The following is a 23,845-nucleotide window of genomic DNA, read 5'->3' as shown; positions in this document are numbered from 1 at the left end:
CATGAATATTGTAAAATGAAATCAAACAATACAGAAAAATACGAAGTTTTTTGTTTTTTTTTTTTTGAGACGGAGTCTTGCTCTGTCGCCGGGGCTGGAGTGCAGTGGCCGGATCTCAGCTCACTGCAAGCTCCGCCTCCCGGGTTCACACCATTCTCCTGCCTCAGCCTCCCGAGTAGCTGGGACTACAGACGCCCGCCACCTCGCCCGGCTAGTTTTTTGTATTTTTTTTTAGTAGAGACGGGGTTTCACAGTGTTCGCCAGGATGGTCTCGATCTCCTGACCTCGTGATCCGCCCGTCTCGGCCTCCCAAAGTGCTGGGATTACAGGCTTGAGCCACCGCGCCCGGCCAAAATACGAAGTTTTTAAAAATCCAGAATCTCTCCCTGCTTCGGTTTGGTGACATCACTCCATGTTCACGGAGCACAGCCACACAGCTGCACATAAATGAGACCATGAGTTTGTGTTCAACACACGGCTCAGTGTGTGCTATTTTCCCTCATCCACATGCTGTGCACAATATTTGTATATCAGTAAATGTAGATTTAGATCTTCATTTTTAATTATCCTATTATTCTCTTATATGGTTACACCGGATTTTATGTAACCAATCACTTACTGATGAATCCTTGTGTGGTTTTCTATATTTTATCAATATAATCAGCACTGTGACAGACAGCCTTATTTGTGTTTGTGTGCTTATATATTTATTCTAGAGGGAGTTTCTGGGTCAAAGGATACACACACCAAAGAAACCATATGCATACAGGTTTAAATGCTTACATTTGACCTGCTAACCCTTCAGAAGAGAAATGTGCCAATTTTCAGTCCAAAAATGCTAGAGAGTGTTCCATTTTCCCAGGACTTCCCAAGAAGCACAGGATTTTCAGCAATATTTTTTCAAAGCATCTTTACTGCTATCAAAGGAGAAAAATACCCTCACTTTTAAAACTCCTCATTTCTTCAAGTATTAAGTGAGGGTAAAAACCCTTTCTTATATTATTGGCCCTTTGTTTTTCTTTTTTTATGAGTTGCTTACTTACAGCCTTTCCCATTTTTCTCCTTGTTATTCATTTTTAACAGGTCTGTGTGTAATGGTGTTATTAATCTTTTATCATTTTTCTTGTGACTGTTTTCTAGTTAATTTTTTGTTTAACTTTTGCTTTTTGGAAGTTGATGTGGAGATAGGAGCCAAATTTATTTTTGTTGCTCATTTTTCTATTTGTAACTTACATTATGTTACAAAGACCTCTCCACCCCAGTGAAGGTCTATAATCGTATGGACTCATTTTATTAGGACAAGCACTTCTATGATTTTATTTTCTGCCATTTAATTGTTGTTCCAAATAACCTCCCTAGGATTTACTTAGGAGTAAGAAGCAAACGAAGTAAAGATCTGCTTTCATTTTATTTTTTCCAAACAAAGTATCCTTTGTCCCATTAGCACTGATATAAGATTTCACCTAATCTTATGCTAAATTCCTTCTTACACATTTGAGTCTATTTCTAGATTCTTTTCCAGGCCACTTCTGCATGTTTTAAACATGTTTAAGGCATATTAGGAAGCTACGGTTATTTAAAATATTAAATATCTGGCTGAGCAAGCTCTTCTGCCTTGATGATCTTTTTGCATTTTCTTTTTTGAGGTTGAATTTAGAAGTACTTTGTCAAACTTTCCCAACCCCACTCCCAGCCAGGAAAAGAAAATCTAGATAGACTCTTTTTTTGGGATAAGTGCATCCTTTTGAGTACATCCAGTCCTTTCAAATTGCTGTCATTGTTGGTCTATTTTGAAATAATTTCAAACCCATAGAAAGATTGTAGGAACAAACACCGCAAAGGATTTCTGCATCTCCTTAACCAAGATTCCCTGATTTTTTACATGTTGCAGAATTTGCTTCATCACCTTTTCTCTCTACGTGAAAACATTGTCTTTTTCTGACATGATTACTCCTTACCCCTAAATACTTCCATCCACCATGGGCCTCCCAAGAATACCTCCTCCTTGGTCACCTCACACTGCTGCCGATGAGGAAATCAGCACTGACTCAACAGGACTGTCAGCCCACAGACCACACTTCGCCTGCTACCCTAATGTTGTCATCTTTTCCTTTCTGGTCCAGGGATCTGTCACGCATCATCAGCTCCTTCATATGGAACGGTTCCTTAGTCTTTCATGTCTCTCTCCACCCTGACAGCCTTGAAGAAAGTGCAGGGCTTTCATCCTTAGGGAGAGCCCCAGCCTGGGCCCACCTGGTGTTTCCTCATGACCAGACTGAAGCCATGCATTCTTGGCAGGAAGACCCCAAAACTGGTGCTATGTTCGTCGAGGTGCATCCCATCAGGAGGCTCAAGAGGCCACCTGTCCTGCCACTAGTAATGTTGACCTAGACCTGGTCACATTGGTATCTCCATGCTCTCCCTGCTGTGAAGGCCTTTTGTCCCCTTTGTGTTTGGTTAGTGTTTTGTGGGGGAGATACTCCAGTATTATGCCAGTATCCTGATCCTCATCTAACTTCCACCTATCAGCCTTAGCTTCCATTGAGAACATTGTGATGATCTATTTCCATCATTTCTTCTACATGTATGAATTGATATTATATTAAAGGAGGAGTTTCCCCTTCTCTCTTTAGTTATGTAACTATTCATTTATTTGGTTATTAGTAAGGATTCAAGGACTCACATTTATTCATTGGGCTATAATCTATAGTTTAATTTATTTTAATATTCAAAATGCCATAGATTTTGCCCTTCAAACTGACTCTCCTTCCTTTGGCATGTCTCTTCATTCTTTACTTTCTAGCATAAGGTGTTCCAGGCTCATCTTGTCCTTTCTCTGCCCCAGTCCTGGAGTCAGCCGTTGCTCCCAGGAGCCACATTCCTTCTGCTGGAGGATGCTGCTAGAAACCACGCTCTGGGGTCTGAGCTCCGGGTGTGCTCCCTGCTACGGAGGTGTCATTGCTTCTAGGTGCTCTCAGGGGGAAGAGCTGGGAAACATGGGTGCGTGCACACAAAGTGCATGTGTATGTAGATGTGTGTGCATGTATATCCACAGTGCATGCATGAGGACTTCCATCTGTGTGTGGTAGGGGGGTAGTATGTCACAAGTCCATAGTGATAACTTCCAGTTCTAATACCCAGAGGCTCTTTGTAAGGCTTTCTCTCTCTCCTTTTCCATGTGTAAATCTCCCTTCTCATAGAGCATGAGACTTGGCTGTTTTCTTCAACAGGGTATATATTTGCTCAATCAGTGAACTTTTGTCTCAGTGTAACCAATCTCTCAACCATGCCAGCTGCCTTTTCACCTGCCAGATCCCCTCCCGGACCTCACTGGCTGCCTCAGCTGCAAGCAGGCCATTGCCACCACCTCCTGGTGACGCCCCCACTACCACCCCACTCCCTGTGACTTCCGCTGGGAGGGAAAAGGACAATTGAAGGACAAGGCTTCCATTCTTTGTTTTTTTTGAAAACAACTCGAAGTTCTTTGATGACTTCAGGTTGATGGGAGTTAGGAAATGGGAACAGAGCGTGCCTTCACCTCTGCATGGCTGTGGGATGTGTCCACTTTCCCTCTGCCTTGTTTTGCCTCCTCGCCTGGGTCAGGTTGTATCAGGTGTCTCACCAGACCCCGGTAGCAGGTAGCTGACCCTGTGGTTGTTCTAAGGGAAGTCAGTTCTGGTTCAAAGCCAAAGTGTGGCAGCCGAAGTTGAGGCACATTTTCTGGGTGGTTTCTATCCTGAAAACACATGGTCTACAGTCCCCCTTTTTTTCTGGGTGACATGTGAGGTATGGCAAGAGGTGAGTCCTGGAGGACCTCTTTGGCCTCCTCTGGTGTCCGTGATGGGTGGTGAGGTAGGGCTGTCATAATGAAGGAGGCCCAGTGTCTGAGAGCTCTTCCTTGCAATACTTAGGGTTTACCACAGTGTTCTGTGCAGCTCCAGTTTCTGAATGTGCTCGGGGAAGACAGTAGAGGGAGGGGATGGGGTCATAGATGGGGGCCCAGGTCTTCTGGAAGGCCCTATAGGAATCTGTTTTTCCTTTTAGGTTATGAGTGAGCTGTCAGCTGATAAAACACTATGGCAGCTTAAAAAACTGTGAACTTCACGAAAACTAATTCAGAATGGACCATAGACCTAAATGTAAAACACAAAACTGAAACTCCCAGAAGATAACATAGGAGAAAATAGATGTCCTTGGGTGTGATGATGACTCTTAGATATAATGCCAAACAGTGCATGAAAGGAAGAATTGATAAGTTGGATCCACAGTGAGGATGGGTGAAGGAGGTAGGTTACAGATTTTTCACACACAGAATTTTCACACACCTGGCAGTAGGCGCTGAGCTGTATTCAGGAGCAGAAGCGAGGAGAAGGTGAGAATGCAGGACATGGCATGGCCCAGACAGATGCCTGTTCAGCCAGGGGCTGGGTGCATGGCCCAGGGCTCGGCCCACCAGGTTACAAAGGCCCCAGCTCAGACTGCATACATCCACATCCAATGTGTCAGTCAGATCTGGCCTCTGCCCCTAGAAGCTGGAAGAAGGTGGAGCCCCAGTGACTCTTAATTATTGATGCTCTGCCTACCTCAATTTATTTATAGAATATCTGCTTCCTGCTTAGTATTCTGTGAGGACCTTAGAGCAGAGGTAATAAGCTGTGGTTCCTGGCTTCCAGGCACTCCTGTCTAGTGGGGAGACAGCGTGCCCCACATGACTGGGTGCAGTGTGCTCAGATGGTCCATGTCACGGGACCCTCTCAGGTGAGCAGGCCAGGGAGGCCACAGAGCAGAAGTGACATTGAGTCAGTAACACTTCTTCCCAATGAGAGGGGACAGAGAGGCGGGGCTGGCGGCCTGTCCACATAGGACTACACAGACGCACAGCACCTGTGTGACAGTGGGAAGAGGGGCAGGTGACCTTCAGGGGAAGTTGCAGTTAGCAGACAGACATGGGGGCAGATTGGAGGAGGAGTCAAGAGTGTTCCTGAAATCTGGGGCCCCAGACGCGGGGACAGTTGATGACAATCAGGCAGGATGGAGACTTACCTTCTCCTCAGGACTGGGGCCTAGAGGGGCCAGAATGCCTCGCTGTGGAGCTGGCCTCGTCTCTAGGCCTTGTGGCTGTGGGTGGGTGAGAGGGGTCCCTGAGGGCAGGGCAGAGGTTTCAGTTTTTGTGAGTCTTGTCACCATGGGATGGGCACTTAGTAAGTAGTTGTCCATTGAAGGAAGGAAGGATATTCATTTAGCATAGGTCTTTACGGGGGCGTTTTAGGCTGGTACGATGGAGTTTGTGGAAAAGGCTGGGGAGAAGAGGCCAGTCAGGAGGGAGGCTCAGGACAGCAGAGCAGGAATGGGCAGCTCTTGTGAGGAGGACTTCGGCTCACCATGAACTGGCTATGTGCTTGAGTGGAGGTGGCCAGGCCTCGGGTTCTGAGAGCTCTGACCTTCAGGATTGCTGAGGCCAAAGCACAGAGCTGGAAGAGCAGGCCTTGCAGGGGCGCCATCCTCTGGGGAGTTTTGGGCCAGAGCACCCACCCCATCATGAGTCAGAAAGATCCCTCTAGTTGATGTCAGCAAGGAGCCAGGCTGGAGGAGCAGACTCGAGCAGGGAGACTTGGGTTGGGGAGACTCGAATAGGGAGACTTGGGAGGGGGAAGTCGGGAACAGGGAGATTCTAGGTGGGAGACTCAGGGGAAACTTGAGAGTGGGGAGACTTGAAGAGAGAGACTCGGGAGGGGGAGACTCGGTGTAGGGGAGACTTGGTGTGGGGGAGACTCGATGTGGGGGAGACTTGATGGGGGAGACTCAGTGTGTGGAGACTTGATAGGGGAGACTCAAGTCAGGAGACTCAGAGAGACTCAAGTGGGGAGACTCGGGGGGAGACTCAAGTGGGGAGACTCAAGCGGGGAGACTCGGGGGGAGACTCGAGTGGGGAGACTCAAGGGGAGACTCGAGTGGAGACACTTGAGGGAAGACTCAGGGAGACTCGAGGCGGGAGACATGGGGAGACTAAAGGGGTAGACTCAGGGGGAGACTTGAGGGGGGAAGTGAATTAGCCAGAAGGTGAGCGAAAGTTTCCAGGAGAGAGGTGACTCTAAGACGACAGGGGGTGGGGAACAGGCGGCCGCCCACAGTCTAGAGTGCTAGGGACCCACCCAGTGCCATTTGGGTGACAACTCCCTGCTTTGTTGAGGACCCAGTGCTGGGGGAGGTCACGTCATAGGATTGTGCTCAAGAGCCTCCTGCAACCCCACACAGAGCAGGGTTGGGAGCCCACAGACTCCCCTGTGTTCAGAGGCCATGGCTGCAAGGGGCTGCCATGGTGAGTCTCATTGGCAGAAACAGTGTCAGAAAGCTCTTCAGTCACAGGCGGGCTGGGAGTCGTCATCCCCCAGCACCAAAGGCCACCGTGGCCCTGCACTTTCCTTCCACCTAGACAAAGCCCAGAAAGCACCCCACCTGGCTTCCTCTGGCATCTAGTGAATGGGAGTGCATCCCCTCTTACGGAAAGTGTGCATTCTTTCATTTTTTTCCAACGAAGGAAGAAAGAGGAATGGCCCTTTCTTCTTTCCGTGTGTGCACACACATGTGTGTGTGAGAGAGAAGGGATAGTCCTGGACAATACTGTCACAGGCAGTCTCTGCCTCACTAAGCAGCAGCCAGGGGCTTGTTTGTGTCTCAGGCCCTCTTGGGAGCAATGCACCCCCAGGCTCTCTCACAGGCCTGGGCTCTCAAACCGGCCCTTCTCCCGCCTGAAGGATGGGGCAGCTGGAGCCCGGCATCCCGCAGTTGATAGCGATCCTGCATGGCGTGTTGATCGATGGCAGGACCTCTGGGTCCCACTTACCCGGGCTGAGTGGCACATCGTCAATAGCAGTCAGTTAACCAAGTCCTTAGTAACCAGCTGGTCTCATCAGCGCCTCAGCCCTAGCCACGGGTTAAAATAGAAACCCCTCCTGAACAGCTAGATTGGACCTGACAAAGATGAATGTCTAATTCACTCGGAATCTCCTTACCACTGCCTGTAATAAAAAGCCTGCTCCATATATTCACCCCCCTGCTGATGTTTCTCTGAAATTAAGTATCAGGAGGACATATAATAGCCCAGTTCCACACCAGGCCAATATTATCAGATTGATGTCAGCAGTGATAATAGGAGAAGGATAAGTTGATGAGATTCCATTTATTAAATAAAGTGAAGAGAGCACACAGAGGATTTGGGGCCGCACGTGTGAGCAGGCGCTGGGCGCGCTCTGCAGCAGAATCGATGAGGGAGAGAGAACAGGGCCTGGGGTCTGGCCCCGAATCCCTCTTCTTGCCCACCTGGGAGCTGGAGTGCCTGCAGGGATGGGAGCGACTTGGCCGCCTACGATGTGTGCGCCCAAGATGGGAAGGTGCCACCCATGCTCCTGCCAGGCCGGGCTCATGGTGGAACACTTCCATTCGCTTTTCTTCCCACCTCTGTGTTGATGTGGCAGGCTGCCATGAGTTCGTGTCTTCCTCTCTCACTTTCCTCCCTGTGGCTCCTGGGCTGGGAGCTTCCCGGCTGCCCACTGGGAGTTGGCAAGCTTCTGCCCCATGCAGAGCCCTGCCTAACGTGGTTCGGAGCGACTGTCTTTGGTTTTTCTGAGTACCCTTGGTTGTCTCTTTCAGAATGTCTTGAAATTTTCTCAAGGCAGAGTGGAGCTCATGTGGCGATGCACAGAGCAAGAGCTATGGAGCTGAGCACACTCCGCTCTTCCTATCCCGGCTCCTCCCACTGCTCTGTGACTGTGGGCCAGTCACATGAGCTGCCTGTGACTCACCAACCCCATCTGCAGAACGGGACAGGAAGGCCCAGCTCACAGGGTTGTTATGAACCTAGAACACAGGAGGCGCTGACAGGCAGAAATTCCCAGGACCACAGACATCCAGATTCACTCTCAAATGAGGCCGAATTTTCTGCCTGTGCTGTTGACCATCAACTCCCCTCCCACAGCCTGATCCTCACCCCAGATCTCTCCCACTGCGGAAGACTTCCTGGGCAGCACCTGGAAGCAGCTTTAGGAACCTGCTCATAAGCTACGGCTCCTCCCCTTTTCGGTTATGTGGGTTAAGGTGAGTCAGTTCATCTCTAAATAAGATAACACCTTACAGGGGAGGATGGAGATTGGAGACACCATGTGCAGACCCTGGCATGGAGTCTGGCATGTGGTGGCCATTGGAATGTAGCAGCTATTGCTGATGTGTGCCTGGGCCCAGCCACCATGCCGTGGAAAGTGCACGCTGCTCTCAGAACGGGATCAGTGATACATTGGTCCCCCGGTCATTCCTGCCCATCCCTGCTCCCCACTCTACTTCTGGGGAATGGGTCCAACCCCTTTGTGGCATGCCTGACGACATGGGTTTCCCAGAGCTGCCAAAACAAAGCACCACATGTCAGGCCTTTCAGCCCAGAAACTTATCCTCTCATAGTTCCGGAGGACAGAGGTCCACAATCAAGGTGTTGGTGGTCCAGGTTCGCTCTGAGGCTGGAGGTGGAATCTGTCTCGGCCCCTCCTAGGCTTCTGTTGGTGCTGGCATCCTTGGCATTCCGGGACACACATACTGGTCGGCACACGTATTGCTCTACTGTCAAGCCTCAGTCCCCCTAGTGCCTCCTCCCTGTGTGGTGGTCTCTGTGTCTCGTCTCTTCTTCATATGAGAATACGAATGAGATTCATACTGGATTAGGGGCCTACCCTGCCCCATATGCCCTTGTCTTAACTAATCACATCTGTAACAACCTTGTTTCCCAATAAGGCCATGTTCCAAGGCTCCAGGAAGGACATGAATTTGAGGGGATCATCAAACCCACTAACCTTTGCACATGTCTAGTTCTCAGGAGCCCCTGGACCCCTCAACATGACCAGGTTGTCTTCTTCTGATAACAATTTGTGACCAGCACCCTCTCCAAACTAACTTAATCCAAAAGTGGAACATATAGTTTATGCTACAGGAAAGCTAAAAATAGTACCTGGCTTCGAATTGAGGAACTCATTTGGTGTTTGGGTCTGTTTCCTTTTGGACAGTGGGCCATGGAGTTTGGAAGCCCAGTTTTATGTTCTCCCTGGAGGATCACGGTTTCACCCCATGAATGGGCCCATGAATGGGTTTGTACTAGCCCAGGCTGGCTCATGCAGGCCAAACCCATGCTACCCACGCCAGGAGGGGAGACCTGAGAAATACAGGGGTGTCTCTGCCTTACCTGAGAGTCCTGCTGTGTGAAGTCAGTGCATTAATAGACAGCGGTGGCACAGCTCCTGCCTTGTAGCACTGCCCGGTGCAGTGTTTTCTTCCCTTCAATGCCTCTGCTTGGCAGAGTCTCAGATACAGCCAGTTGTGTGCTTTGAACCAGCAGGTGTACTGCTGACTTTGAGCCAAGGAGAACAGAGGGGACAACCTGACCCTGCCCAACAGTCTGCAGTTCCTATCTAGGCACAAACAAGCAACACTTCATAACCCAGTGGTAGCCCTGGACCCAGGAGGTTTGTACAGTCATGGACAGCTACACAGGCACCTGCCATGGACGGAAGGGAAGGCTGCACGGACTCCTGCTGTGGACGGAAGGGAAGGCTGCACGGACTCCTGCCGTGGACGGAAGGGAAGGCTGCACGGACTCCTGCCATGGGTGGAAGGGAAGACTGCACAGAGGTCTGCTGTGGACGGAAGGGAAGGCTGCACGGACTCCTCCCGTGGATGGAAGGGAAGGCTGCACAGACTCCTGCCGTGGACGGAAGGGAAGGCTGCATGGACTCCTGCCGTGGATGGAAGGGAAGGCTGCGTGGACTCCTACTGTGGATGGAAAGGAGGTTGCACAGAGGTCTGCTGTGGATGAAAGGGAAGGCTGCACAGACTCCTGCTGTGGACGGAAGGGAAGGCTGCACAGAGCTTTATCACTAATGGGAAGGAAAGGCTGCATGGAGGCTTGCTTAGATAGAAGGGAAGGGTGCAGATTGTCTTGGACATGAAGGGAAGGCTGCACACAGAATTCTTATGGATGGAAGGAAAGCTGCACAGAGGAATGTTTATGATGAGAAGGGAAGAATGCAGAGCCTTGCCATAGATGGGAAGCAGGGATGCACAGACGCTTTTTTGATGAGAAGAAAAGGCACAAAACCTTGTCATGGATGGAAGTGAACGCTGCACAGATGTCTTGTCATAGAAGGAAGGGAAATCTTCAGAGACATTTGTTAGGGAGGAAGGGAGGGCTGCACAGTGGCTTGTTGTGTTATGAATGGGAAGGAAGACTGCACAGAGGCTTGCCATGGGTGTGAAGGGAAGTCTCCACACAGAATTCTCATTCCTGCACAGATGAAGGGAAAAGAAGGCTGCGCAGAGGACTGTCATGGATGGAAGTGAGCACTGCACCAAGTTTTGTCCGTGAGGGAAAGGAAGGCTTCAGAGAGGCTTTCTGTGCATGGAAGAAAAAGTTGTATGTAGGGTAGTCAGAGACAGAGATAAAGGTTGCACAGAGGCCTCCCATAGAAGGAAGTGTAGTTTACAGGGGCTTGTCCTACAAGAAGGAAGGTCTGCAGAGAGGCTTATCGTGGATTGGTGGGAAGGCTGCGCACTAGAATGTCTATGAAGGGAATGGAAGACTGCAATGAAAATTGTCAGATAGAAGGGAATGCTACAGAGAGACTTTTTTTCTTTTGAGACAAAATCTTGCTCTGTCTCTCAGGCTGGAGTGCAGTGGCATGCTCTCTGCCCACTGCAACATCCGCCTCCTGGGTGCAAGTGATTCTCCTGCCTCAGCCTCCCAAGTAAGTGGGATTACAGGCTCTCACCACCATGCCTGGCTAATTTGTGTATTTTTCGTAGAGATGAGGTTTCACCGTGTTAGCCAGGTGGGTCTCAAACTCCTGACCTCAAGTGATCTGCCTGCTTCGGCCTCCCAAAGTGCTGGGATTATAGGCATGAGCCATTGCACCTGGCCTGCACAGGATTTTCATGGATGGGAGAGAAAGGCTGCACAGAGGAATGGCTATGATGTGAAGGAGAAGGTGTTCAGAAGCTTGTCATGGGTGGGATGGGGCAGCTGCACAGAGCCATACCATTGTTGGGAAGGGAATGATGCAGAAAGCATTGTTGTTGATGGGAAGGAAAGGTTGCATGGATTGTTGTTATGGATTGAAGGTTGCATATGTCATAGATGGGAAGCAAAGATCTCACGGAAGCTTGTCATGGATGAAATTGATATGGTTTGGCTCTGTTTCCCCACCCAAATCTCATCTTGAATTGTAATCCCCACGTGTCGAGGAAGGAAGGTAATTGGATCATGGGGGTGGTTTCGCCAAGGCTGTTCTCATGATGGTGAGTTCCCACGAGAACTGATGATTTTGTAAGGGGCTCTTCCCCCTTTGCCTTTCTGTCTCACCTACCACCATGTAAGATGTGCCTGCTTCCCCCTCCACTGTGATTGTAAGTTTCCTGAGGCCTCACCAGCAATGCAAAACTATAAGTCAATTAAACCTCTTTTCTTTATCAATTACCCAGTCTCAGGCACTTATTTATAGGAGTGTGAAAACAGACTAATACAAAAAAAATGAATACTGTACAGAATGTTGTCATGTAACTGAGGGAAGACTTCATAGAAGCTTTCCATGGATGGAAGGAAAAGTTGCATAGAAGCTTTGCCTGGATTGGAAGGGAGGTTGCTCAGAGGTGTGTCATGAGTGGAAAGGGAAGGGTACAGAGGTTATGGATGGAAGGGAAGGTTGCACAGAGATTTATGGATAGTGGACCCAGACCAGAGGGAAGGAAAAGGGAGGGAGGATCTCCTGGGTCTCTAGCTAGTTATGGGTTCTTCACCAAGTGTAGTGCATTCTGCCTGAGGAGAAGTGGGAATGAGACCAGGGGCCAGTCGGCCACCAGACATGTGAGGTCAGTTCCCTCATCCAACTGGGGATGGGCTGGGGACACAGACCACCTTCTCAGGGCACTCAGGCTGGCAGCAGGGTTATACCAGCTCTCCGACAATGGCAGGGTGACAGGTCACAGTGTCAGGGTGCTTGAGGCAGCCTGAGGTCCATGGGAGACCTAGCAGGCCATGAGGTGTGGGTATAGTCTAACTAGGCCTGAGATCTGGCCCTGCTTTTCAAATGGTGAACTTAAGCAAGTTACTGTATCACTTGGAGACACTGGGTTTGTTTTTGTTTTGTGTTGTGTTGTGTTGTTTTAAGGAAAAACAGAGCTTCTACCTTATATGGGCCTGCTTGGGATTAAATGAGATAATGCTTAGCACATTGTGCAGTGAGTTGTGATTACCCAAGAAATGAGTTTTTGAACTGCCTTGGTGTTTTAGAAATCTGTGGCCTGCATTATGTTCTAAAAGCATCACCGTTGGCTGGAAGTAGAGAGGACCATTGAGAGGCTGTTTAATGACAGTGAAGACAAAGGCACGGGCTAGGGCTCTCCTGTAGGCTAGACTTGGGGGCGCTCTGTGGGCATGGGGGCTGGAGAAGTTGGGTGCTCCGGGTATGCAGCTGGACCAGCTGGGTGTTGGTGCTGCCTACCCAACTGAAATTCAGAAGGAGGAGATGCTGGGGTGAGGACTAGCCATGCCTGGTCCCGTTGGGCCTGTGGCCACCTGCTGGGCTGCATGGCAGGCAGGGGACAGCAGGTCTTGAGCTGGGCACCATGCTGGTGTGCTGAGGGGACAAAGGCAGGGCCACAGGTGGAGCTCACACACAAGCGGAGGCCCAGGGTCCAGCAGAAGAGAACCAGAGTGAGGGACCAGAGAGGCAGTGAGGTCCAGGCGGGTGTTGTCAGCCGAGCAGTGAGGCTCGGCATGGGGCCCAGGGGAGTGGGGCAGGGGGAGCCCCAGGCAGCACCTTTCTGAGCAAGGAGAAGCTGCTGTGGCCTGGGATGGAGATGGAGGCAAAAGGGGGTTTCGATTGGAAAAGCTTTTCCATATTTTGAGAGATGAATGTGTTTTGGGTGGAGTGCAGGGAATGGAGAAGGTCCAGGAGAGGAGGTCAGTGGGAGAGGCCTGCTCAGGCACAGGGGTTGGGAAGGAACCACGTGGGGCCTCTGCACTCTGCTGTGTCTGTGGTCTCAGCAGACAGGGTGGGAGCTCTGGGAGTCAGGCAGACCTATGTGGCCTGCTCGCCAGGGACCAGGACCCATGTGCCCTGTCCATGGTCATCACACTCTCAGGGCCATCAGGAGGCTGTGTGTGGGGTCTTCTGTAGTCCTATTTACTGAACGCCGATGAATCCTTCAGGGCCACACTGTGGTACTGAGCACATTCTGACTGGGCCGTCTTGGGCATCACCTGCCATTCTCCTGCCATCCTCTCAACAGCTCTGTGGGGTGGGGTCCTCCTCCATACCTGATGCACCGACCACACAGTGGAAAGTGACAAAGCTAGCGCCTTGCCCCAGGTTTGTCTGATCCCAGAACCTGTGTTCTTTCCACTAGACCAAGAGTCCCAGCCTCAGGCATCTGCCAGGTCCTTGTTGAAGGGACACCATGATTATGCAGACACGCTAATGCCTTAACATGCCTGAGGAGGAGGCACCACTGAGGCTGGGCGAGGTCTGAACTAGGTCTTGAATGATATCAGAGCTTATGCTGTAGAGGGAGGGACCCTTTAAGGTAAGATTCCACCCTCCAAGCCCTACGTCTGCAGTTCCACCACCCCAGCATATCCTCAGCTCTTCTCTGCCAAGTGCCTCCAGTAACCCAGCCCTTCTGTAAGCGCACCCCACTCCGGGCCCTGGCCCCACCTCAGTTTCTCACACTGATGGCTAGGTTGCTATGAGAACTGCACTTCACAGCACACACTTCTGTTCATCTCTGGGGCAAGCGGTGTTACTGTTCCCATTGTACCGACGAGGCACATAAGAGCCAGTGAGATGAGCCAACTTCCTGGGCATTGCCTATGATGCCTGTGCAAACAGACACCCCATACACCAATGCAAATGGCATGAACCCCTTCAAAGCCACATGGACCATTAGATCTTCATTCTCCAAGGAAATGTCCTCACACAGGGGTATAGGACTTACTTCTATCCCTGGTAAGTTCGTGGCACACTTTGGATACCTTTATCTGTGCATGTGAAGAGTAGCTGTTTGCAATACGATGTTTTTGAACATGGGAGCTGTTTTGTATGCATTGTAAACAGGGTCGTGGTGTGCCAGGGCTGGGAGGGGTTCAGGGTGGATAGAGTGCACCTACTTTTGTGAATGGCTTCACCCAAGGCCTAGCCCTGCCTGCTTCAGAGAAAGCTTTTTATTTCCAGAGCTGTGCTCTCCCTGTCTTACCCATTCAGAGCCTTTTTATGGACAAATGGGTGACATTTCTTCCAGTTGACATTTGCCTCCCATTCTGTCTCCTCGTATTGTTCTGATAAGTCCCAGCAGAGAGGCTGCCATGGTCCCACGGGCAATACTGGCATGGAGGGGATAGATTACGCCACGGCCCAGTTTCTCCTGAACTGGGAGCCCACTGGGAGGTTTGCCCTCAAAACACAGAGGCCCTTGTCCTGGGACCTGAAACCAAAGTAAGAGAAGCCAGTGAGAAGGGGACACAGCCAGGTTGACCATGGGGAGAGGGGCAAATGTGGCTGTGTCTTCCTGTGCATTACCATTCTGCAAAGGAAGTGTCAGCGTCTCTGTTGTGCCTCTGTAGAGGGCAGGGCTTGGCAGGTCAGCGCTCCAGCTCCATGAGGTTCAGCCGCATGACTCAGCTGGGGCCACTTAGCCTCCGCCTGTCCTGTCCCTGGCACCTCTTTTCACATAGATCTGTAAGCCTCACAGAGTTACAGCTTAGGACAGCTCTGCCCTTACCAAACCTGGGGCTTCCCCTGAGCCACTCATCATGACACACAGGGCCCCTCAGTGCCTGCTGACCTCCACAGTGCAGCCAGGAACCAGGCTCACCAGGGCCCCATGAGGGCAGGGTGGGGTCCCGCTTCAGGGTAGTGCAGCAGAGGCTATGATGGAAGTCATGCTCTGGGGTCTCAGACTCTAGAGGGCCAGCACCGTCAGGAGGAGCAGAAGACATGGCAAGAGACTGGTAGGAGGGGACAGCAGTACAGGTGACGGGAGAGAGCCCAGGGAGACCGGCAGTGCCACTGAAGGCGCCCACTGCCCTGCAGATTTAACCCTGCCTGGGGAAGGGAGAGCACAGCCTTCCAAGGATGGAGAGCCAGGGAGCAGAACAGGAGGGGAGGCCTCTGCAATGAAGGCAGAGAGCCAAGATCTGACCTGTGACTTAAAAGCGCTCCTAAAACAGGTGTCAGAACAGTCAGAACCAAAGTCATGTGTGCAGTCCCTGGGAACGCCTGCCTGAGACAAAATGCCATGAGGCCAGCTGTCCCCCAAGAAAGAAGCAGCCTAAAAAGCCCACAACTAGACACACCCATGTCACAGTTCTTAAATACAGATGTGGAGCCGTAGACACCCCAGACACCCCAGCTGTATTCTTGCCCTAGCTGCCTGTGTGGCAGCTGACACAGGCCAGCAAAGTGGGTCTCCAGAGCCGGGCAGAGGACTGCACGCCAGGGGCTCATCTGCCCTGCATATGTAAGAACGAGAGGTCAGTGCAGATAAAAGACCCCACCCCCCACCTCCCGCCCAGTCCTCTTCAGGAAATAAGAGGACCCTTTAAGAATTGGTGTATGCAGTGTAGACATGAGTCAGAATTGTGACCTCAATGGCTAGGATGGGGTGGAATTCAAGGACCCAGGCCAGGGCTAGGCCACCATGGCCTGCCCCGGCAGGAAGGGGAAGGCGTGCTCTCCTTTCACATCCTTTACCTCGGCAGTGGTGTGGCATGGCAGCCACAGGCGGCTGCACCCCACCCCACACTCATCCCTCCCCGTCTTTAATTTAGGGACTGCTCTTTTTTCTGGTGCCCTGGGGATGAGTCTTGCTCGCCTTAGCTGAACGTGGGACACACACTGCTCATGTTAGCGATGGTGTTAGACATGGGTATGTGACCTGGTCCTAGACAGTGAGTAGAGGAGAAACCTGGAGTGGGGTTTGAGGGGAGCATTGTCCCACCTAGTCAGATGAGACAGCAGGGAGACCTGCTCCTCCCTGCTACCTTTGATCTCTACTGCAGAGAGGACTGCACTGCATTCAGTGGCCTGAGGATGACATGGACAAGAAGGGAAGGCCAGGCCTGGGTGGCATCGCTGCTAAGTCAACAGTGTACAGAAGTGTCCGCCCACAGACTTCTGGAGTGAGACAGCTAAATACAGGGTCCTGTTCCCAAGCTGTCGATCATACTGATGCTGGTGGTTTCTAGCTGAGGAACTGTGTTTGAGATACTGTTAGATGACAATGGCTCTGGAGACCCTGGTAGGAGAGCAACTGACCTGCATGTCTCTCCACGTGCCTGAAGCAGAGCTGTGGCATGTGTGACAGTGATCCTTTCTATTGCTAAGAAACTTGAGGAATGGCTTTCTACATTTTTACAGCTCTTTTTGGTGCCCTTAGCCATAAGTGGTGGTCAATTTGGAAAGGCTGTCAAGTGCTACAGTGGGTCCATCTACAGCTGGGAAGGGTCCTGACCTAAAACCCACTTAAGAAAAGAAATTAGCAGCAACAGTACATCCAAAGCCATGTAAATAAATATGCCCCACTCCTCCACTGTCCAGCTGTGTGGCCTTATTTCTCTGAGCCTCAGTTTCCTGATGTGTGAACAGCATGATGAACGATAGTGTCTGCTACCAGAGCTGTGAGGAGCAGCACTGAGCACGTGCAGTAGCCAGAGGACAGTGCCTGGCCGGCAGGGAGTGCACAAATGTGCTGCTGTGTGTGTCAGTGAGCGACTGTGTGTGTGTGTGTGTGTGAGAGAGAGAGAGAGAGAGAGAGGAAGAGGAATCTGGAAGGAGACCAACCGATCCAAAACTACGCTCAGGAGGCTGGGCCAGTGACTGAATTTAGTGTCATCTATGTTTGCTCTTTTTTCCCACAATTTTAGAAAGTGAACTTACTCACTTTTGTGGGTTCTAAAACTACTTTGAAAAAGAAAGAAAAGAATAGTAAATTACCCACCAAAGTATTATTGTGGTTCCTTCTAAGAAGTAAAAAGAACATTTTTCATTTCTTCAGACATCTCTGTAGAGTTCATTTTCCTTGTTGCACACATATTAGTTTTAAATCAGGAGAAAAGTAAGTCACATGGTTATAGTCGTGGGTAAACCACAGGCACAGGAAAGCAGCTGACAGCTATGCTGCGCACAGTGGGGCGGGCTGTCCCAGGCATAGATGGATGGCTATCCTGGGCGCAGCGGGGCAGGCTGTCCTGGAGGTGAACTGCACCATCCTCATGGGGGCCCTCCAGTGGGGGTCAGCTCGCTGGGCTTTCCCGCCTCCTGGAGGTGCTCTGGCCCCAGTGAAGGAGCCCGGTGTGGAGCCCCAGACCACAGCACATTTCAGTGTCTGCTATATTGTGAGCCTAAGCCCTGACCACAGGGCTTGACCCCTGCGACCGTCCTCTCATTTCTAGAATAGGAAAGCACAGTGCTTCTCTCTGAGGCTTAAAAGGACGCTGGTGGGTGTCAGGGGCTTAGCCTAGCGCCTGGCAGATAGGTAGAGTGAATGTGAGTTGTTTCTCTCCCCTGCCTGCTGGCACCTGAGCCCCAGGCCTGCCTGCTCGTGTCTTCTGCAGGCCCCGCAGTTTGGAGCCCGTCTGCTCAGGGCTGCAGGCCCAGATCCTCCACTGCTACCGAGATCGCCCGCATGAGGTGCTGCTGTGCTCAGACCTGGTCAAGGCATACCAACGCTGCGTGAGCGCCGCCCACAAGGTAAGGCCTTGCCTGCCTCCCAGGTTTCCAGGGGCCTTGGGAGATAGGGGAGGTGCCTCTGTCTAGCATTGAAGATCTCTGCCTACCTTTTCCTGTTAGAGTCAGATGCTCCACCTGGAGGTATCTGCATTTGCAAAGGGAGGGATTCTTGGGTCTTTGCTTTCCTCAGTCACCTGCACACTCTCCTGGCTGCTTCCAGGAGCGCCTTGGACATCTGGCGCTGGGGAGATGATCCCTGTGGTGTTTGCCCTATTAGGCTGGGTGGGAGCAGGCTGGGTAAAGTCAGGCCCCACCTTGAAGGGCCGGGCCCTTTGTGAGTGCCAGGGACTTCTTAGCTCTTGGCACTTAGGGGTGGGAGCGTGGCAGAGGCCCGAGTGCAGCCTGGGGGTCCCAGCAAGGACAGGCCGTCTGGAAGAGGAATGGGAGCGGGTACGGCCATCAGAAGCTGCTCACAGCCACCCCCCCGAGCTGGTCTAGAGGGGTGTGCTGACTTGGCCATCCTGGTGAGTGGTCCCAGGCCTCTTGTGCTCTCTGGTCACCTCCCACTCCAGTGGGCCTCGGTTGTCCTGGATGCCTGTGATGTGCTCCCAGCCAGCTCCTACTGTCTTCCTCTCCCACCCCCAACTGCTGCTGTCTATCCTAGATAAGTCCTCCCCCTTCCCAGGTCCCATAGGGTTCTCTGGTGCAGTCAGGCTGTTCCCAGCCACACCTCACCCTTGCCCCACCCCAACAGGACAGCTCCCACCTTGGGGAGCATCATTCACTCTCAGGACACCTAGTTTGGGCTCCCTGAGGAGTGCAGCCTGTTTGTGAAAATGTATGGGAAAAGCAATAGAATGAGGTCTCCTTTCCCACAGAAAAGCCTCTTTGGCCTGAGTAGGAGACAGGCTGCTTTAGGTACTTGGAGTGGAAAAGGCTAAGGCCAGATGCTCTGTGCTCTCCAGCTATGTCCGAGGGGAAATCTCTCCCACTGAACTGAGGGGGGTCCTGCAGCCCCGGGCCTGTGAGAGCTTCCTCGGGTCATGCCCTGCTCACACCCATCTGCCAAGGCTGATTGTTCCACCCTGGGCTGGTGACAGCCCCGACCAGCACTGACTGTCCCTTCATGGCCAGAGCACAGCCCAGAGGTAGCTCCACACAGGACGAGTGGATGCAAGGCCTCTGTCAGCCTTCTGAGAGAGGGAAGCCCTGGGCAGGACAGGCGGCCTCCTCCTCCATCTCAGAGTGTAGAAGGCTGCTCACTCTGCTTCCACGGGGGCAGGAGGCGCTGGGGCGCTGGGTAGGCTGGGCCAGACCAGGGCCCTTCGCACTGACCAGACACTTAACTCCCTGCTCACCAGCAAGATGAAGCCTCCAGATCCTCCCCACACCCAATCAAGGGCAGCTTCGAGTCTCTGTTCATCATACACCTGACTCTTTACCCAGGTATCTGCTGCAGCCTCTTGGCTTCCTGGCAGGGCCTACCCCTCAGTGACCAGCCCTCGACTCCATCCTCTCTCCATCCAGCCTCACCTCTGTGGTAGTTTTCAGCCCCTACCCACCACCCCCAAGAGTATTTCTTTAACAAGCACACCTCACCAATATATATTCCTTGCACCTAAGCAAAAATGTGATTGCCAAGGAACACAGATCACATTAAACCCTGAGAGAGGCTCTGGGACACTGCCAGTCCTATCTCCCTCCTTCCCGGCCCCTACCCCTCACATGACTAGCAAAGAAACCGGAGACTGAGTGATGGCAGCACCAGAGGTGCTGTGCTGCCTTGGCAGTGTGTGTGCATTTGGGTTCAGCATATTCAACCTGACTCCCTCGGAGCCCCAACACCCAGACGCTTGGTTGGTGCCCTGTGTATGAGATATGGCAAGTGCTGGAGAGACTCTCACCACCCTTCGCCAGCCTCCACCTCAGAAGGCTGCTGGCAGAGCCAGAGAGCGGGGGGTGAAGATCCCTAAGAGAGATGTGCTTCTGCAAGGGGCCAAGTGGCAGGGGACAGAGGCCCACATGGGCAAGGGCCTTGGCGTGGGGCAGCACTGCTTCTCTCTCCAGGATCTAGCATCTGCCCTGGGGCTCCTAGGGCAGGTAGGTGATGCCTAGGCCCAGAGCCTGGCGCCTGCCTGTGTATAAATGTGCTGGGCATCTCAGATGAGGACAGGGACCTCAGGCTCTCCACAACAGGACCCTGACTGTGCGGACCCCAGCATCCCAGCAGGCTCCCGCTGAGCTGCGAAAAGTCAGAGAAGAGAGGGGAGGCCTTGATGAGGCAGAGCAGAGTTGGGTTAGACTCTTCTATACCCAAGGTGCTTGTCAGAAACACCGCAGCAGGTTGAGGGGATGGGGGCAGGGGACCTGCCTTCTGAGCCAGCCCTGGGAGAGTAGAGGAGAGGGGAGCGTGTGCTGGTGTCACTGTCGCATGGAGTGAGGGCCTGTCCCCTGCTGCCGGGGACTGTGCTGGGCTCCGGGGTACAGAGGTAAAGAGATTCACTGATGGGTCTCCAGGTGAGGAGGGAGACCAACTCACAGCTGCTCCCTGGGAAGTGCTTGCTGTCACAGGGTAGTCTGCACAGAGCTGCTGGGCATGGGCGGAGTGGGCCCTGACTCAACTCTGACCTGTTCTCTTTGTAGGGCTGAGGAGCAGACGTCGTTCCCTGCCCTGGCAGTGACTTGGAGCCCTGAAGAAGGGACCAATCATGGGACCACAGTCCACAGAGCCCTAGGCCACAGACACTGTGCCCTGCCGTTTCCTGCTGGGCCCCTGCATATGCCCCTGAGCCTGGGGCTGCCATGTGTTTAGGAAACAAAGTATGCGCTACTGTCTGAAAACAAATAAAGCAGATGCCTTTGTTTTCAGTCGTTGACTCACTGGCAAACAGTCACTGCTGCCTACTCTGCGTCCAGCCCTCTGCTGGACACCAGCGAAGTGGAGCTGAGGAAGATGGGCTGCTCCCCTCAGGGAGTCCCTGGACTGGCAGGGAAGATGGCCTGGGAACCCCTAATTACATTGCAGCAGCAACAGCAGGCTGCTGTGGAAGCAGGGATGAGAAGGAAGGGGAGCAGGACTTTCTAGGGATGGCACGGAGGGAGAGCAGGCCAGCTTCCTACAGCGAGTGCTGCCTGCGCCCAGGGCGGAAGCTGCCCAGACAAGGGCAGGGCAGGCCGGAGACCCAGCCGAGTGGATCCCAGGTGTGAGGGCAGCAGGGGGTGGAGGAGAGCAAAGGCAGGCAAGGCAGTCAGGCGGCGTGGCTGCAGAGGCGGCAGGACTGGGGTGCGGCAGGCTGAGCTGGCACTGTCTCTGAGTGACGTTGCTCCGGCTGTCAGGTGGTGCCAGGGAGACAGGATTCAACGCCAGGGAGCATCACCAGTGTGTAGGGCCCCGCACAGCTCAAGCCCAAGGCGGGTTAGTGGGGCCGATTGGCAAGACTGAAACCAACTGAGCAACAGAAGAGGCCAGGTGACTTTGAAGTCTGTGACTTGGGTGTCGGGGGTTCTAAAATAAGGAATGCAGGGATTGAGGAGGGCAGATGACAAAGTGGGTTTGGGACATGCTCTGCCTGGTTGGTGTCCAAACACTGGCTTTCCAGTCCTTGACCTTTGGCCATGTCCCCCACCCAAGGTGCCCTGACCACACTCAGCCTGTACCATGCCAGCAGGAAGATTTTGGGGTGGAGCCTGAGATTCTCTAACTGCTCTGCTGGTGACCTTGGGTTTCCTGATAGAGCCCTTGGGGAGTCCCCATGCCATCTGGAGCTGAAAGCCTGCAGCCTTGACTCAGACTTGGCAGCACAAACTTCCCTTCTCAGATTCTCAAACTCAGAGCTCAAGGGGTGAGTTGGGGCTTGGGCGTGTCCTTTTGGCTGGGCGGGTAGCATACTAGCAGCCAGGCAGACAGCTTTGGGAGACTCCCTCTCTAGGAGTCCCGGGTCAGCCTGTGGAAACACACAAGGAGACTCCATGCAGTGTGATGCAGCGAGGAGGGGTGGGGCACTGGGCACCCTGGCCTGCGCCCTTCGGGGAGGGGCCTACTAAGAGGAGAGGTGAGGAGTCACAGGTCAGGCCTGTCCACCATGCTGTTCTGACTACCTCAGAAGTGTTTGGCTTCCAAGGCTTTGTCCAACTTCAGATCTCACAGGAATAACTTTCAGCTGTTCCTCCTCTTCTCCAGGTGTCATTTTTGGGGGTTAGAGACACATCCTGGGGTGGGAAACAGACTCCCATGTACACAGACACCTGTGGGCTGGGTTTGCCTGAGCCTGTACTAGCTCGCTCTGTCTGGGTAGCAAACCACCCCCAGACCTCATAGCTTAAAACAACGCCCATTTTATGTGGCTCCTGATTCTGCTGGGTGGAGCCTATGGCCCAGGCCCACTCATGTCAGCCAACAGACCTGTGACCCCAGATGGCCTCCCGTGTCCAGCGACCAGTGGCCCCATGGTTTCTTCCAAATGGCCCCTCCTCCTCCAGACTAGTTCGGGCTCCAGTTTCAGGCTCCCACACAGCCAGAGAGCCAGCTTCCAGGGGCAAGGACTTCCTGATCCTCTGCCTGCAACTCCTTGTTCCTTCATTCCCTGGTAGCCAGTCTGGTCAGATTGCAGTTGGCCTGAGAGGAGTGAAAACACCTCTTTGGCCTCTGAGCTCCACAAAGCTACCTCCTGCTTTGGGAACGGGGCCAGAACGAGGTTGGCAGTGGCAGTGGACGGTAGCAGCAACAGCCTTCTCCCAGGGCCTGTGCAAAGAGGCGTCCAGGGACAGAGGCTGGCAGAGCAGCCTCATGAGATGGTACTGTTGCCCACACATCACTGCATGATTGACTCAGACCAGGAGCTGACAGAGGTTTGAAGGCCAAAGAGCAGAGCTGGGGAGCAAGGCCACAGCTGTGGGAGGTGTGGGGCAGGGGCCGGTAAGGCTCTCCAGGGGCTCATGCAGAATCCAGGGCCCTTCCTTGAGGTCCCCCACTGCTTCTGGCCCCTGGCTGGCTGGGTCTGCTTACCCCTCTCCCTCCTCCCCATAGTGTCCTTAGCCCTGGGCCTCCCACACACCCAAATCCACACATCTGTCCCCAGATCTTGCTGGATTTTCATAAACTTCCACTTGGTCCTAAAAATAAGACTCACACCTGACCCTGACCAGTCTGTCCACTTTCCACCTCCATGTCTGGCTCATGGCCCCTGCCTGAGATTCTAGTCTCCTCCTCCTTCAGGCTCTGTGCAGGAGCTTCTGGTCTCCTTCCACATTACTCAAGGGTTAAGCCCTGTGTGAGTCCTCAGAGCCCTCCTCCTGGGTGTCTACCCAGCCCAGACACAGGCCTCCAACCCAGAGGCAACACAGTGTGCACAGCCCGCTGGCTTCTCAAGATCAGCCTGACGTGGGCTCCCCTTGGCCACCCCTGGTCCCTGGTACAGGCAGGTAGGGAGTCGTTTGGGGACCAGGACTAGTCTCAGATGAGGAGATGTAAGGACCATTACCAGCTTCTTCAGCGTCTCCAGGCCTGCTGGCATCTGCCTGGAGTCCTGGGTCTTGGCACCTCCTGTAGTGGGTTCAGGCAGGAAGGGAGCCCGGTGCACACAGGAAAATCCACAGGCTCTGCAGGCCTGGGGGCCTCAGTTTAAATCCTGACTCTGCCTCCCGTTGGCTGCCAAGAAAGGCCAGCAATTCCCTTAGGCCTGACCCTCAGTTTCCTCATTACAGAACAACTAAAGCAGTGTCTAGGATTTATAGGGAGCACCAGTGGCCCACTCCGCATCCACCCATCTTCTTTTAGAAATAGCTTTTCAAGTTTTCTGAAGAACCACTCTCCCCAACTCTATCAACGACTCCTGTTCCCCTCTTCCCACCACCTTCACCTCCACACAGGGAGAGGGTTCTAGAGAGCAGAGCCAGCAGAGGCACACAGCCACGGGATGGAGAGACTGTGCAAGGTCATTGAGCACCTGGATCCAGCCAGACCTGAAGTTAACATGAGCTAGCAAGTTTCCCTTTTTGTCTGAACTGGGTTTTTGTCATTTGCAACAGGACTTCTCTGTGAGAGAGCATTGTTCTGGGAAGCAAATGTTCTCCTGTCAGCGCCCAGC

The 23,845-nt window shown here is 52.8% G+C and overlaps 1 protein-coding gene across 5 annotated transcripts in view; it reads left to right on the top strand.

Moving 5' to 3' along the window:
- CHCHD6 (coiled-coil-helix-coiled-coil-helix domain containing 6) overlaps nt 1-20,630 on the top strand; it is a 239,609-nt gene extending 218,979 nt beyond the window's left edge. For 3 of the 5 annotated variants that reach the window (XM_033210917.1, XM_033210919.1, XM_033210916.1), the window contains exons 7-9: nt 2,804-3,000; nt 17,645-17,780; nt 20,403-20,627. In XM_033210917.1, the coding sequence (XP_033066808.1) occupies nt 2,804-3,000; nt 17,645-17,766 (319 nt within the window). In that variant the 3' untranslated portion in view covers nt 17,767-17,780; nt 20,403-20,627. Of the gene's footprint in view, nt 1-2,803; nt 3,001-17,644; nt 17,781-20,402 lie in introns of all 5 variants that reach the window. The other 2 variants (XM_033210921.1, XM_033210920.1) reach the window with 1 other exon arrangement.
- Nucleotides 20,631-23,845: the final 3,215 nt, after the last annotated feature.

The sequence above is a fragment of the Trachypithecus francoisi genome, unplaced genomic scaffold (genome assembly GCF_009764315.1).
Source record: "Trachypithecus francoisi isolate TF-2019V2 unplaced genomic scaffold, Tfra_2.0 Lachesis_group0, whole genome shotgun sequence".
NCBI classification, from domain to species: Eukaryota; Metazoa; Chordata; class Mammalia; order Primates; family Cercopithecidae; genus Trachypithecus; species Trachypithecus francoisi.
Note: the sequence above shows the minus strand (reverse complement) of the source record. Positions and strands in the feature narration are given on the sequence as shown.